The sequence below is a fragment of the Nicotiana attenuata genome, unplaced genomic scaffold (genome assembly GCF_001879085.1).
Source record: "Nicotiana attenuata strain UT unplaced genomic scaffold, NIATTr2, whole genome shotgun sequence".
NCBI lineage: Eukaryota > Viridiplantae > Streptophyta > Magnoliopsida > Solanales > Solanaceae > Nicotiana > Nicotiana attenuata.
In genome coordinates, this window is record NW_017670259.1 from 206,816 (window position 1) to 220,263 (window position 13,448).

The 13,448-nt window shown below is 36.7% G+C and overlaps 1 protein-coding gene across 7 annotated transcripts; it reads right to left on the minus strand.

The window, feature by feature from the left end:
• Positions 1–351: 351 nt before the first annotated feature.
• LOC109236827 (uncharacterized protein KIAA0930 homolog) lies at positions 352–11,684 on the minus strand. Of its 7 annotated transcripts, none has more exons than XM_019403055.1 (12): positions 11,395–11,682; positions 10,405–10,594; positions 10,217–10,282; positions 5,946–6,052; positions 5,523–5,583; positions 4,919–4,978; positions 4,753–4,827; positions 3,061–3,198; positions 2,598–2,652; positions 1,543–1,662; positions 794–1,011; positions 352–698 (listed from the first exon to the last, which is right to left on the minus strand). In XM_019403055.1, exons 1-12 carry the CDS (start codon positions 11,424–11,426, stop codon positions 675–677), a joined length of 1,146 nt encoding a protein of 381 aa, XP_019258600.1. In that variant the 5' UTR covers positions 11,427–11,682; the 3' UTR covers positions 352–674. The 7 variants fall into 7 exon arrangements, with proteins under 7 accessions (XP_019258600.1, XP_019258599.1, XP_019258601.1 ...); XM_019403054.1 differs by having other exon boundaries at positions 3,046–3,198; positions 11,395–11,681; XM_019403056.1 differs by lacking the exon at positions 5,946–6,052 and having other exon boundaries at positions 3,046–3,198; positions 10,230–10,282; positions 11,395–11,681.
• Positions 11,685–13,448: the final 1,764 nt, after the last annotated feature.

The window sequence follows — 13,448 nt, forward strand, 5'->3', positions numbered from 1 at the left end:
CTATATAAACTAGACTTTCCTCTGCAATACGGAAATAAGAGAAAATAGATCACGAATAAAGTTTATTGGAGAACGAGTAAGAAGCAAAAGCAGGAAAGAGGAGGAGGAGGGGGTCCATACGATGCAAAAAGTATAAGCTGGACGTCAAAAAGTAAACAACCAGGTCCCAAAAGAATACCCGGCGAAAATATTAGAAACTTCAAACACCTGTAGTAAAAGAAAAAACAAAAAACAAAAACAAAACCAGAACACAAACAAAATAAAACTCCATTTTTGGCCGCTAAAAAATATGCAGACACTAATCTAACCCCTCCCCATAAAAAAAAAGATAAATATTAAAAAAAAAAAAAAAAAAAGAACAGGAACAATCTCAGATAGCCACCAAAAGGGCTGAGATAATGATGTACATTTGTCAAACAATGAACCAATGACCAAGTAGCACCATATCAATTCAGCACAAAATTGAATAACAGGAACATAATCTACTTCCCCTGCATGGGGAGCAGAATACTGGGGAAGGATGATGGGAATTTATATGCATATATCATCACACCTTTATGTTTCATTCTTGAGCTAACCTACTTTAATTTTTCTATCTTGGAGTCTAAACTTCTGACTTGGATTAATCAATTGAGATAGCATAGTGTTTTGTAAACAGTCATCCATGGGCATTCTTACAGTTTCACTGGAGTCTTTCCCTGAGATATGAAATAATAGAAACATTAATGAGAGGCCATAGCAATGATATGAGCTCTAATTGGACAATGACGACGTCTTTGACATGAATTCTCACCTTAAACAACAGATCATGAGCAATATGTTCCCATGGTAATGATATGGACATCAAGCAGCACTTGAGGGGGATCAATCCTCCATCAGGACACGGGGTAGCAGAAGCAGCAGCATAAGCATGCTTTGCTGCCATCGATGCAACTGATGCTGCTCTTCGAACAACTACACCAAAGCTCAACCCCTTTGTAGAATGATGGCCAGAGTCCTGCTTACTTTGATCTGAAACACATTCCAAAATGAGACACACTTGATGTATCTACATGCAAAGGGTACAAGGAACCTATTATGCACACTTATTGCACAAGGGTTGAGGAAAAGTATAAACAATTAAATACATTCAATTGCAGTATAAGGTTAGCACCTACCACACAAAACTTGTCTCGATCAAAACAAATTAAGAAACAACTTCTAGCTCAATTAGTAGAAGAGAGCAGAAGTAGCATATCAACAGCATAAAAGAGGTGATACAGTTAACATGCGTCGAAATTGCAAGAAATAAACTACAGTGCCAAATTACATGGGTTCTGGTCACTATAAAACCATTCTTTTTTTTTAATTCCAATGACATCTGATGAAATACCTTATTAGAGTTTTATATCAACCAATAACATTAAGATGATATACCAAACTACTTTGTAAACTATAGATCAAACAAGGTTTTTATACAAAATATTAACTTACCACATGCCAGAAAAGTGAGATCAAATTTGTAATATGGTAGGATGAAGCAGAAATTGGTTCTTAATTTACCTACAACACCAGAAACAGCTACTTCAACTTCTCCGCGTCCTCCAGGACCCTTCATATAGATCCGGTCTGTTTTCCCAGAAGAATTAAGCGAGAGAAGGCTCCCCAATCCAGATCTTCCATCTGTGAAAAATAAATAAATTGAGAACAAGAGTGCCAAAATCCCTTTTAAGACAAAACTGACATAACACTTAACCAAGAAATCACCCTGCAATTGAAAATTAAAAGTAAGTAATTCCTCTGCTAACAAGTCCCAGTTGCTACATAAACATGAGTACTAGAGAGACTTTTATTGTGGCATTAAGCTCTCAAATATACTGTTTTCCAAAATCTTAAACTGCATAACTTGAGTTGAGGCATACAGATTTTCTTTCTTTTCTGATCCACACAGAAAAAAAGTTTCCCGGGGGCACTTTGATTGCTAGGGCCAATTTCCCAGGGTTACTTTGGTCAATAGGATTTTAGCCTTCACATCATGTATCTACTATGAGAATAGATTTGCAATTAAGGTTCACGAAAACATAAAAAGAGGCGGAGACAAGTAACTTGCAACTTGCAACTTGCAACTTGCAAGTTTCCGAGCTAATAAATAATCAGAGATAACAGCCATCTTATATCCAAGCTTTTGTCCCCTGCAGGCGCCAGGAGCGAAACAAATTCCTTTTTCTTATTGTTGTAAGATTTTTATACCATTCTTCTATTCTACACCTTATTTATTTACTTAATTGTTAAGTAGCTGCAATTGGCACTGTATTTCTCCACCTCCTGATGATCATATTGGAGTCTTGGGTGGCAAATCATATTTCAAAGTGAAATCACACAAATACAGGAGCCTCCTTTGATTGTAGCTCACTTAAATCTCAGCAAATCAATCTAGTAAGAGTTATCATAGAGATCAGTTTGATCAGTGCAATAGGAGCATGACAAGTAGAAAAATCTCATTTGTCCACCAGTTTGGCATATGAATTGATTGAAGGAAACTTGAATACCAGGACATAGGAAAGATCTATAATGCTGCAACCAATCATAAGACTACATATTGGAAGAGTACATTTTACCATCGTATGCATCTCGGACCATTTCATAGCTAATGAAGCCTGAGAACAGAGTGATCTGAAATCACATCACAAACCGTTTAAAAAGTTAAAAACTAAACATTCTGAAAACTATGCTAGATACATTCTGCAGGATATGTCCAATATATAAGGACCTAAAAATATATATTTGAGAAAGCTGAAAGCTAAAGAGAAGATGAACTCAAAGTTCCTTGCACTTTGAAGAATTAAATAGATGCTTTGGCATATTTACTAAGATGGAAGTTAAATTAGGTCAGATGAAACTTTTCTTTTACCATTTCAGAGCTAGCTAATTCCTTTTGATAATTTCCTTTGGGAGGCAGGTCAGTAAAACGGCCTCTCCTTCATATTCATAAAAATGATAAAACTTCACGAAATGCTAATTCTTCAATAAATACAAAATACAGCAGACTGAAGTAGGATTTTGAACCTTTGACCTCCGTACTTTTCCAGAACTAGTGTCACTCTTTGAGGAAGAAGTATCACAAGAACTGCTCTCCCGCAGCGCTCTCTCACTTGGAAATGCAGCCCCATCATGTGCATTTAGAAGTACACAATAACAGTGGTCCACATCTGTCAAGACCTGCAAAAGAAGATAATGTCTACTGCTTTAAAATTCTTTTCACAACACAAAGGGATTAGCTCTAACGTATTTTCATGCAGGATTTAATCAAGTTATCAGACTAGTGTCTTTTCTTGGAATGTTATCTTGGGTTGCAGGTCCCTCACCATTTTATTGGAGACATCAAGCTCGAGCGACTTCTAGCTACATTTATTTTTTCTAAGAGACTAGTCGGAACACACAAGATGAATAGCTCATGTCATTTATACAACAGTTTTTCTGGTTATGAAAGTGACAGCTAATTACTGGTACAGCTGGCTTAGATCATCAGTCCTGATCAAATTAAAGGATTACAAGATAAAACCAACTTTTAACAGAGCTCTCCGAATCAAGTTCAATTCAGTTTCTTCAACAGCTATGCCTCGGTCCCAAACAAAGTTGGGGTCGGCAGTATGAATCCCTACTTGTTTCTTTAAGCTCAACTCATATCATCATCATGCCAAAATAAAAGAAGAGTAGTAGTGAAAATAAGTTTTATCTATATATATATAGTAATAAGAAAAATAGTAATAATATTAAAAGTTCACCAACAAATGTAAAGCCTAAAACTTCAGTTCAGGTGACACTTTTTAAAATCTTTGAGAATCAAGAAGCACCGGCTTTGCCCGTGGGTAAAAGGGTTCAAACTGCTTAGTTTTGTTAATAAGAGTAATATATACACATTATTATACGGAATGATTTTACAGTAAGTTAATGGTGCTATATATTAAACAAAACAAGGGAAAATGGCTTACAGGATACTATAAGCATGAGAAGAAATTGCATTTCGTGAGCTACAGCACAAAGTTCATTAAAAACCCACAACAGAGAAACAAGAACACCACTCAGATCTGACATCTATAATTAGAGTATGTCTAACTAGGAACAATAGAAAATTAAAATTGACTAATGATAACAGTGCAATCAGACTGTGAAACATTGACGCTAAACTAGAAACTGCATGATTAAAATGCCACTGCCCGCGCCTAAAGTTACAACAACAACAACAAACCCAGTAGTTTTCCACAAGTGGGGTTTGGGGAGGGTAAGATTATACGCAGCCTTACCCCTACCCCTGGAAGGGCAGAGAGATTGTTTCCGAAAGACCCTCGCCTAAAGATAAAGCAAAGTTTTTACGGTTGCAACCTAAACATGTACACATGAAATAGACTACATAACATAGTTGATAAAATGTGATATATTCTAAAATTGTAATAAATGTTCAAAACACACTGTACATGTCCTACATGCAAAAGGGTATTGCAATAGTTTCATCTTAGTGATCCCTCAATAGATGATTGCTCCAAAAATGTAAATCTAATGTCACAAATAAGAACTGAGCATGAAAGTAAGGGTGAGTTACTGATTCTAATGATTAAATAAATACCACGGATCGGTAAGCATTTAAGAGGAAATAATAATTAATAACTGAAGTTACAAAGGTTCCAAGTATAGAATACAATTTTTCTAGTAATCAATCCAAATAATCTATCACAGAGTTTGCAAAAAAATGTGGTTTGAAAGTTCGTTTGCTACCACTGCACCAAAGGTTGAATCAAAGTCGTCAATGGCAAAGCATATCTCTGGATAGGCTGGCGTGGTTTCTACTTCCTGAATGCTAATCAATAATGTCATTAGATGACAGTTTAATCAAAAGCATAAATGGATTATATATAGATCTCCAGATGTCAGAAGGTCTTGCCTTCCTTGAGTCTAAGTGAATTTTGATACGACTTGGAGATGCGTAGACTGTTTTGACAACCTGAAAACAGGAAATAAATAAAAGAAGATGCAATCAGGTTTGATTCAAAAACAACAACTCCGCCTCAACCCTACACTAGTTGGGTGTGGCTATATAGATCCTCACTATTTATTTTGCTCATTCGGACCCGTTTCATTGGAATATTTAAATACAGGATCCACTTCTGGATGATGAGAATTTTTCAGTGAAAGATAACGAAAACACAGAAGCAAATGACCATCAAAGTCACATGCAAATGTTGTACATGTCCATAGGCCGGTATAATTTGTTCTCTAAACTTGGTTTTTTTAACTTCCTTTAGATTTCGTAGAGAAAATTCTCACTTTATTAAGATTTTGTTCCTTCACATCTATTAATTAATGAGAATTTACAAATTTGATGGAAAGACTCATTTGAATTTCTAAAACAACGTACATGGACAAGTTGACTTTTTTTATTTAGTTATTGTTACATGGACAGGTTGACTTTATTCACGAATCCTGCTTGAAAAGCGAGAATAAGACGGAGAAACAAGAAACATAAACTTTCTGTTCTACATAATTACCTTGTATATAGGAGATAACGGTCCGTCTTTGCCATTCTGGTAATTCATAAGGACCTGGTGACTACCAAAGAACAAACAAAGAAAAAGGCAAAGCAGAAACTGTTATAGTGAGAAGAAAAGAAGATTGTTAATCTTTAGCTGATATGAACAACTGATCTAGGAGCTGCGATTTACATCCTGGTGAGTGCAAAACTAAGAACACAAGTTCAACTACGATCAAAAGCCAAATTTGGTCAATTGGAAGAAAGAATTTAAAATTTTGCAGGGTATGCTAAAGAATGCCTTATTACTCAGAAATCCTGCATCACTAAAGGTTCATGCAACTTTCTTTTTTTGATAAAACATTGCCTATGATAGAAGAGAAATTACCGCCATAAGCAAGAAAAGTTTTAAAATAACCTATTCTGGACAAAAGATTACTACCTGTAAATTGTGACTGTCACACTAAAAGAAGTTTGAGAAATTAAATTCAAGTAAAATGAGCGCCTCCAGTCCACGTCCGATGAATTCCCACCAATTAAGTCATCCAACTGAAAGGAGAATAATAAATTAGAAAATTGTTACCTTATAAAGTACTCCCTCTGTTTTAATTTATGTGACATAGTTTGACTTGGCACGTAGTTTAAGAAACAAAGGAGGACTTTTGAAGCTTGTGGTCTTAAAAGCTTATAAGGTAAAAGCTTTTTTAGGGCTTTCAATTTGTGCGGCTATAAAAGTGTTCGTATTAAGGGTAAAATGGGTAAAAGGGAAAGTTTAAAGTTAAGTTGTTTCCGAATATAGATTGAAACAGAGGGAGTATCATTTTTGTCCTTACAAAGGTAAATGACGAAGCACTGACATCAATTGATCGCGTCTCTAGCAGACGTAAAGTAAATAAATTACTAATAGTCTCAACTTTTTCAAACGGTCTCAATTCATACATCTTCAATTATACCACCATGTCACCCTGGAAAAGAAGTTAGAAAAAACCATCATTTCTGTGAATAATTTTAGCAATAACAGAACTGCTATAAATTGTCTGTCAAATTAGTTTTTTAATATCAAATGTATTATCAATTTTAGACTGAAGGACGTAGCCTCTAGGTAATAATCTGTAGTGCCCTGTACCCCCAAACAGATCCCAAATATTGTATGGAACTTGCCTAAAGCCTGAGGTAATAATTCAATAAGTGTTGAATGGAAATAGGTGGAATTTGGAAGAAAAACCAGGCAAGTAAAGCTGGTGCAGTCCTGCAGTGCGCTAGGAAGAAGTACCGCATCACGGTAGAAGCAAGGGTAGCTACTGCTATGTGTTGCTAAGCTTACCCCGCCGCAGTAGCTGTGGCCTTAAGGGTCAATGACGGGCAACTGCGACATGATAATGCAAAGTGTTGCATTGAACTGTTTTTACAGAAAGGTTGACCAAGCTGGTAGAACTCTTCCACGACGCTGAAGATGAAGCTCTGGAGCCGTGTTGGATTTACAGAGAGGATACCTTCAGCTAAAGTGTTAGATAGTTATGTATAAATAATCTTAGTCCCATGTGTAGTAGGAGTAGAATATGTCCTAGTCCCATATGTAGTAGGATTAGAATTTGTCCTAGTCCCATATATCGTAGGAGTAGAATACAACAACAACAACCCAGTGTAATCCCACAAGTGGGGTCTGGGGAGGGTAGGATGTACGCAACCTTACCCCTACCCTGGAGGGCAGAGAGACCGTTTCCGAAAGACCCTCAGCTAAATGTATAGTGGGGGTCTGGGGAGGGTAGATGTACTGTGGTAGGAGTAGAATATGTATTATGTATAAGGCTCATTGTATCATTGTTAATAAAATAGATTTTTCTCCCATACATTCTCACATGATATCAGAGCTTCAATGAGAAAATTATCGTTGTGCATCATTCCAGCGGCATCGGAAAAGAAAGATCTCGTCGCCGTGCAATTTTACGGCAACTTTGTCTTGTTCCCTGGTGATAAATGAACCTTGAGCCTAACTCTACCCCAAAAGCTAGCTTATGAGGTGAGGATTGCTCAAGACCATATAAGGAGATCAAGGACCTCAAATCCAACCGATGTGGGACAAATCAACAACCCCCACCCCCAACCCCATGCCCAGGCCTGCAAACTGGAGCGTGGACAATATAAATAGGGGCCCAACATCGGTAACAATAATTGGGATGGGCCTGGCTCTAATACCATGATAAATGGACCTTGGGCCTAACTCAACTTTAAAAGCTAGCTTATGAGATGAGGATTGCTTAAGACCATAAAAGGAGACCAATGACCTTAAATCCCATCGATGTGGAACAACTCATCACCTGGATTCATCACTGCTTCAGTGGTATTGTGCATATACCACTACCACCATTAGATCCGAACCCTTGTGCGACCAAACCCCAGAAATCCCAGTCCCATCGGAACAGAAAAGTCAGTCACCGTGCGTCTTTCCGGTTGACAACTCAAGATTGATTTGCGTTATCTCCTCATCGATAAGTGTTGCGCAAAAACCAGCACTACCATCTTGTTCGGAAAAGTCAGACGACAATACCCCAGTCAATCGCTCCGGCAGAGAGTCCCTCACGCGCCTCCAGAACTAGGGTTCCAAGCAAGAGCGTTTGACACACGCGCCGGCGTGTGGAGAATTTTCCGGCCAGAATTTTCAAAGTTTTCTTTAGGACATCTGTTTCGTGGGGTGATTTCGAGTCCACTAGTACAATTTCCTACAGATTCCTAGAACTTTGGAATTTTCCGCTGAGCTACATTAACTTTTTCGGCTCGTGTGAGCTATTTCGGCCACTTTTTGACAAAACTTCTTCAGGACAACTTACTCGTCCAGTGATTCCGAGCCTACCCATATAAATTACATCAAATTCTGATAACTTTTATTTTTTTCGGCGTGAACAATGACTTCCAGAAAAGTTTCTGTTTTCTGGTGGTGTTTTAGAACCTATTTGTAGTATGGAATTCATCTTAGTCTCACTATTTTCAAGTTTCTCAAGCGACTTTTCAGTCAACTTCTGTTTATCAGCAACCACCTAGTTTTGTTGCTAAGGGGGAGTCTAGTAGCGTGAGAGCAGTCTCCTCGAGTCTGGTTAAGTTCAGCACAGTTATCTAGGAGTTTGGCAGCTTGCAGATATTTTCACCAAGTCCTTCACTGGTCCTCATATTAGTTACATATGTAACAAGCTCGGTACAAATGATTTATATTACCGGCTTGAGGGGGAGTGTTAGATAGTTATGTATAAATAATCCTAGTCACATACGTAGTAGGAGTAGAATATGTCCTAGTCTCATATGTAGTAGGAATAAAATATGTCCTAGTCTCATACATAGTGGGAGTAGAATATGTATTATGTATAGGGCTCATTGTTAATAAAATAGATTTTTCTCCCGTGCATTCTTACATGAAGAATTCTTCCGCGGCACAAAGGAGTACTGCTACACTAGCATGATTTCTATTGAAATAAGCACGTTTTAGATAAAGATAGATGAGTTTCAGATTCCTAAAATGCCTTCAATACGTGTATTACAACCTTGCATATAGGAACAAGTTCATGCCTGTGTTGATGAGTTGTTTATTTTGGCCAACGTTCAAATGTCTTGCTTGGATGCTATGATTATGATATTATATTAACATGTTTACTTACATTAAAATGCTAAAGCATATTTCAAATCACTAATAATTGTTTCAGCCGTGCTTATATTGTTTCAAGTAAAGCTATGGAGCATGTTTTTTCCTGTTCTCAATTTACTTGAATCAAAGTTGACTCGCCTTTATCTTAACCAGGAATCTCGACTTCTTAATACTGTTTTGACATGAGTATCAGCCTATACTCTTACATATGCACAAGACTCGTGTTTAGCCAAACAAGTTTCAAGAGATAATCCAGTTTAACCATCAGTCTAGCCAAAGAAGAATTTTACAACGGATCGACAAACAAGATAATCTACAACAACAATTCAGAAATTATAGATGAAACCTAAACCTGTTCAACTTTATATTCAAAGGCTACTCACATAATTGCCCCAAGTTATTACCCCACCTTTTACTAGGCAATACATGATCGAAATTTAAAATATTGGATCCTGATGCTTTTGATTTTTGTTTTAGTTAAGCTACTGACTAATGCTATGTCGCTACTAAACTAGTTTTATTACGGGGCAGCTCATGATGTTCATATCGATCTATTGTGCGCCCCTGTCCCTGTCTCCAAGTGTGTGATCCACCGATTCACTGAGTGACTTTTTCTTACCGTTGCGCTTACGTCCCGCTTTCTTTATCTCGCTTGCCCTTAGTCCGTCTAGCGCCTTTCGGTTGGGTTCCGCCCTGGGGGTTAGGTTAGACCGCTTGGGTTTTTTTTTCTAGTATCGAAGGCAGTCAACGTGTCAGCCATTCTTCCCCCATTAGACCTGTCAATCTTTTGCTCTTTTTCCTTCTCTCTTCCAGTCTCCCAAAATTTTTTTGTTCCTTTTTATCTACCAACAATGTGTTCACGAGCCACCAGCTTTTGATCACAATTGGACCACCACTGATGATTCACATAAATATCCCAATTGGTTAACCAACATAGACTCACAGTCTAGTGGATGTACATCATATGATCAAATAGTTAAGACTTGAATAAAATAAGTTTGACTATTTGAGTAATCAATCAAAGGCAGATTGCAAATTGATGTGCACTAAACCTAAAAGGAAAACTATGTTGTTTTTACCTTAGGTGCCCACCTGCGAACAAAGTATGGAGAGTTGTCATCGACATATTCATTTGACTCATTTCCCTGCAAATTTTACACCAAAAGATAACCTTAGAGCAATTCACATTCAGCAAACTCTCATTCAGTTTCAGCGGGTTGCAACCTAAAAACCAAGATAATGGGGAGAATTATGTAACAAGTTGTACGGTTCTTTTAACAAAGAAAACAAGATCATCTTCCTGACGTCCCCGAGACTCCTTGCCACAAATAAAATACAAATCCATAACATCATGCCAGAAGCGTGGATCCACTTCAACATCCGTAGCATCTTCCTCGTCCACAGTGGTTTTCCCTAACATTTCCGAATGCTTCTTTACCATAGACAGTAATTCAGACCTGCCAAAGTGGTTGGACTTGAAAAAGGCAAATCAACACAAATAGAAACAAAGAATATAATATCCTTTGTTTTCCTACAACACACGTACAAATTCATAATCAGGTACTATCTAGAGATGGAGGACGAAGCAAATAACAACCAATAGGACAAAATCAAATCATTTTGATTCTCTACTTTTATCATCCAATGCGGATCAACTCAATGAATAAATACATAAGTTGATTTCCAGCGGAAGCTGAAGCAATATTGACTTAAAATCCTGGAAGGTAAAGATTGCAAAGCACCATTAAGGAAGGAATTCTTACTTTGATAAAAGGTAAAACTACACAAATAAGCAAAGAATCATTCCATTCTGTTATCAAATTAAAGGACTGAAAAAACTGCAGCAAATGCTACATTGGTTCAGTACACAACACTAAGCAGTTTGTGATTCTACTATACCTTAGTTGGGGTCGTCAATATTAATCCTCCCTATTTGTTGGGTACCATTTCATTTGGATACTCGATATAAATCTTTACTTAAGCTAAAAAGATTTGCGGCAAATAGGAGAGGAATTGGCATCTTGGTTCCATAACATACTTTCTTAGCTAAGTCCGTGATTTTGTAGTTCTAATCGAGCAAGTTCATTACTTGTTTTCAATTTATAAGTAAACAGAATAAGTTACCAATTCCCAGCTACCTTGTAAGTATCACACAAATTCCTATAATACCACCCAAAAAAAAAGAAGTTAATTTACTATCACTATACCCGGACCAGAAATGAACTGCCAATAAGTAATTATGAAATATATGTCTCACCGGCTAGGTGTTTGACTTCCCTTTCCTAGCATTTTCGTGAATGTCTCTTTGAAATTCTTTCTTTCAAGTCCGTAAATTGATTGTAGACCAAGTTCTCAGTTAACTCTCACTTATCAGAGACTTCAATTGCGAAGTAATGGAAAGAAAAAGAGCTGAAATTGCAGAGGGGTAGAACTTAGAAGATAGCTGGGTTGATCTCACGGAGCGAGTAACTTCTCTTCTATGAAATTTACATTTACCTACGGTACAGATTCTATATGACACTAGCGGCACAGAATTTAAGAAGAAGAAAAAAAAGAATAGTTTTGGTCTGGATAAAAGTTCTGCGAGGGCACAATATTTGGGTGGTTATAAAAATTTTAAGAGTAAAATGAAAAGTTTAAAGTTAAATTACATCCAAATTTAGAAATGTATCATTTATTTTGAAATAAACTAAAAGAAAAATAAGTCATCTAATTTGAAGTGGAGGGAGTAGTACTACTTGCACTTAATAGCCAAATTTATAGTTAAAATATCATGGTATAGCCAGTTTTCACACTGGTCAATGAAAAATAGCCAGCGTTTATCAAGTCAATGAAAAATAGCCACTATTTTACTGCAACAGGGACCGGTCCAGTATAATATACGGGAGTTCTGGTGCATTTGTGTACGAACTCCAGCATATTATGCTGGACCGGTATACTTTGCTAACTCCTGTAAAATTTGCGGGAGACTGGAGCACCAATGCTCCAAACTCCAGTATATTATACTGGACAATTATACTTGCTGGAACTCCCGTAAAATTTGCGGGAGTTCCAGCATAATTATACTTGAACTCCCGTAAAATTTACGGGAGTTCCAGCATAGTTATCCTGGAACTCCCGTAAAATTTACGGGAGTTCAAATATACTTATGCTGGAACTCCCGTAAAATTTGCGGGCGTATTTTTCCGGATTTTGAACAGTGTTTTCGCTCAGATTTAAAGTGGTTAAATTTCGATGACTTTTGAAACTTGGCTATTTTTCAACGACCAGTGGTAAATCTGGCTATTTTTGAATTTCTCCCCTAAGTGGTCAGTCAAAAATAGCCACAGTTTCAAAAGTAATCGAAATTTAGCCACTTTTTATGTAAAGATAAATCTGAACGAAAATACTGTTCAAAATCCGGAAAATAATCCAGCATAATATACATAAATTCCAGTATAATATACTGGAACTCCAGTATAATATATTGGAACTCCAGTATAATATACTGGAGTTCCAGCATAAGTATACTCCAGTATATTATACTGGAATTCTAGTATAATATACTGGACTTCCAGCATAATATACTGGAGTTCCAGTATAATATACCGGTCCAACATAATATGCTAGAAGTTTATACATAGGTGCTCCAATCTCTAGTATATTATGCTGGAACTTTCCGCGTGTTGGAGTTCCAGCATAATATGCTGGAAGTTCATACACAGGTGCACCAATCTCCAGTATATTATGGTGAAACTTTCCGTGTTGCAGCAAAATAGTGGCTATTTTTCAATGACTTTGCAAACGCTGGCTAATTTTCAATGACTAGTCCGAAAACTGTCTAGCCCATGCTATTTTTACCTTGCACTTCCATACTTGGTCAAATAATAATTCTCTTTGATTACATTTTTTCATACGCGGTCAAAGTCATACGTGGCCCTATTTTATACTATATTAAAAATAGTAAGCCCTCAAGTCAAATATTAAATTACTCCCTCCGTTTCAATTTAGATGAGGTAGTTTGACTCGACGCGGATTTTTAAAAAAAAACAAAGAAGAATACTTTTGAAACTTGTGGTCTTAAAATCTTAAGGGATAAAAGCTTTGTGGGTTTATGATATTTGTGTGGTTATAAAAGCTTATCATTAAGGATAAAATGGGTAAACTAAAGAGTTTAAATTTGAATTATTTTCAAATTTAGGAATGTGTAATTTATTTTGGAACTAAAAAGGAAAGTAGCTCATCTAATTTGAAACGGAGAAAGTACTTTTTACTCTTTTATTAACTTAAGAGCCCGTTTGGACATAAAAAAAATTACTTTTTTTTAAATCG

What these genes read in the sequence shown, in the direction of transcription:
- LOC109236827 (XM_019403054.1), bottom strand. Translation starts at nt 11,426, where the DNA reads ATGCTAGGAAAGGGAAGTCAAACACCTAGCCG. An exon ending in TTCACTTAGACTCAAGGAAG is followed by an intron (nt 4,828 to 4,918) that starts GCAAGACCTTCT and finishes ATTAGCATTCAG; the next exon opens with GAAGTAGAAACCACGCCAGC. An exon ending in GAAAAGTACGGAGGTCAAAG is followed by an intron (nt 2,653 to 3,045) that starts GTTCAAAATCCT and finishes ATGTGATTTCAG; the next exon opens with ATCACTCTGTTCTCAGGCTT.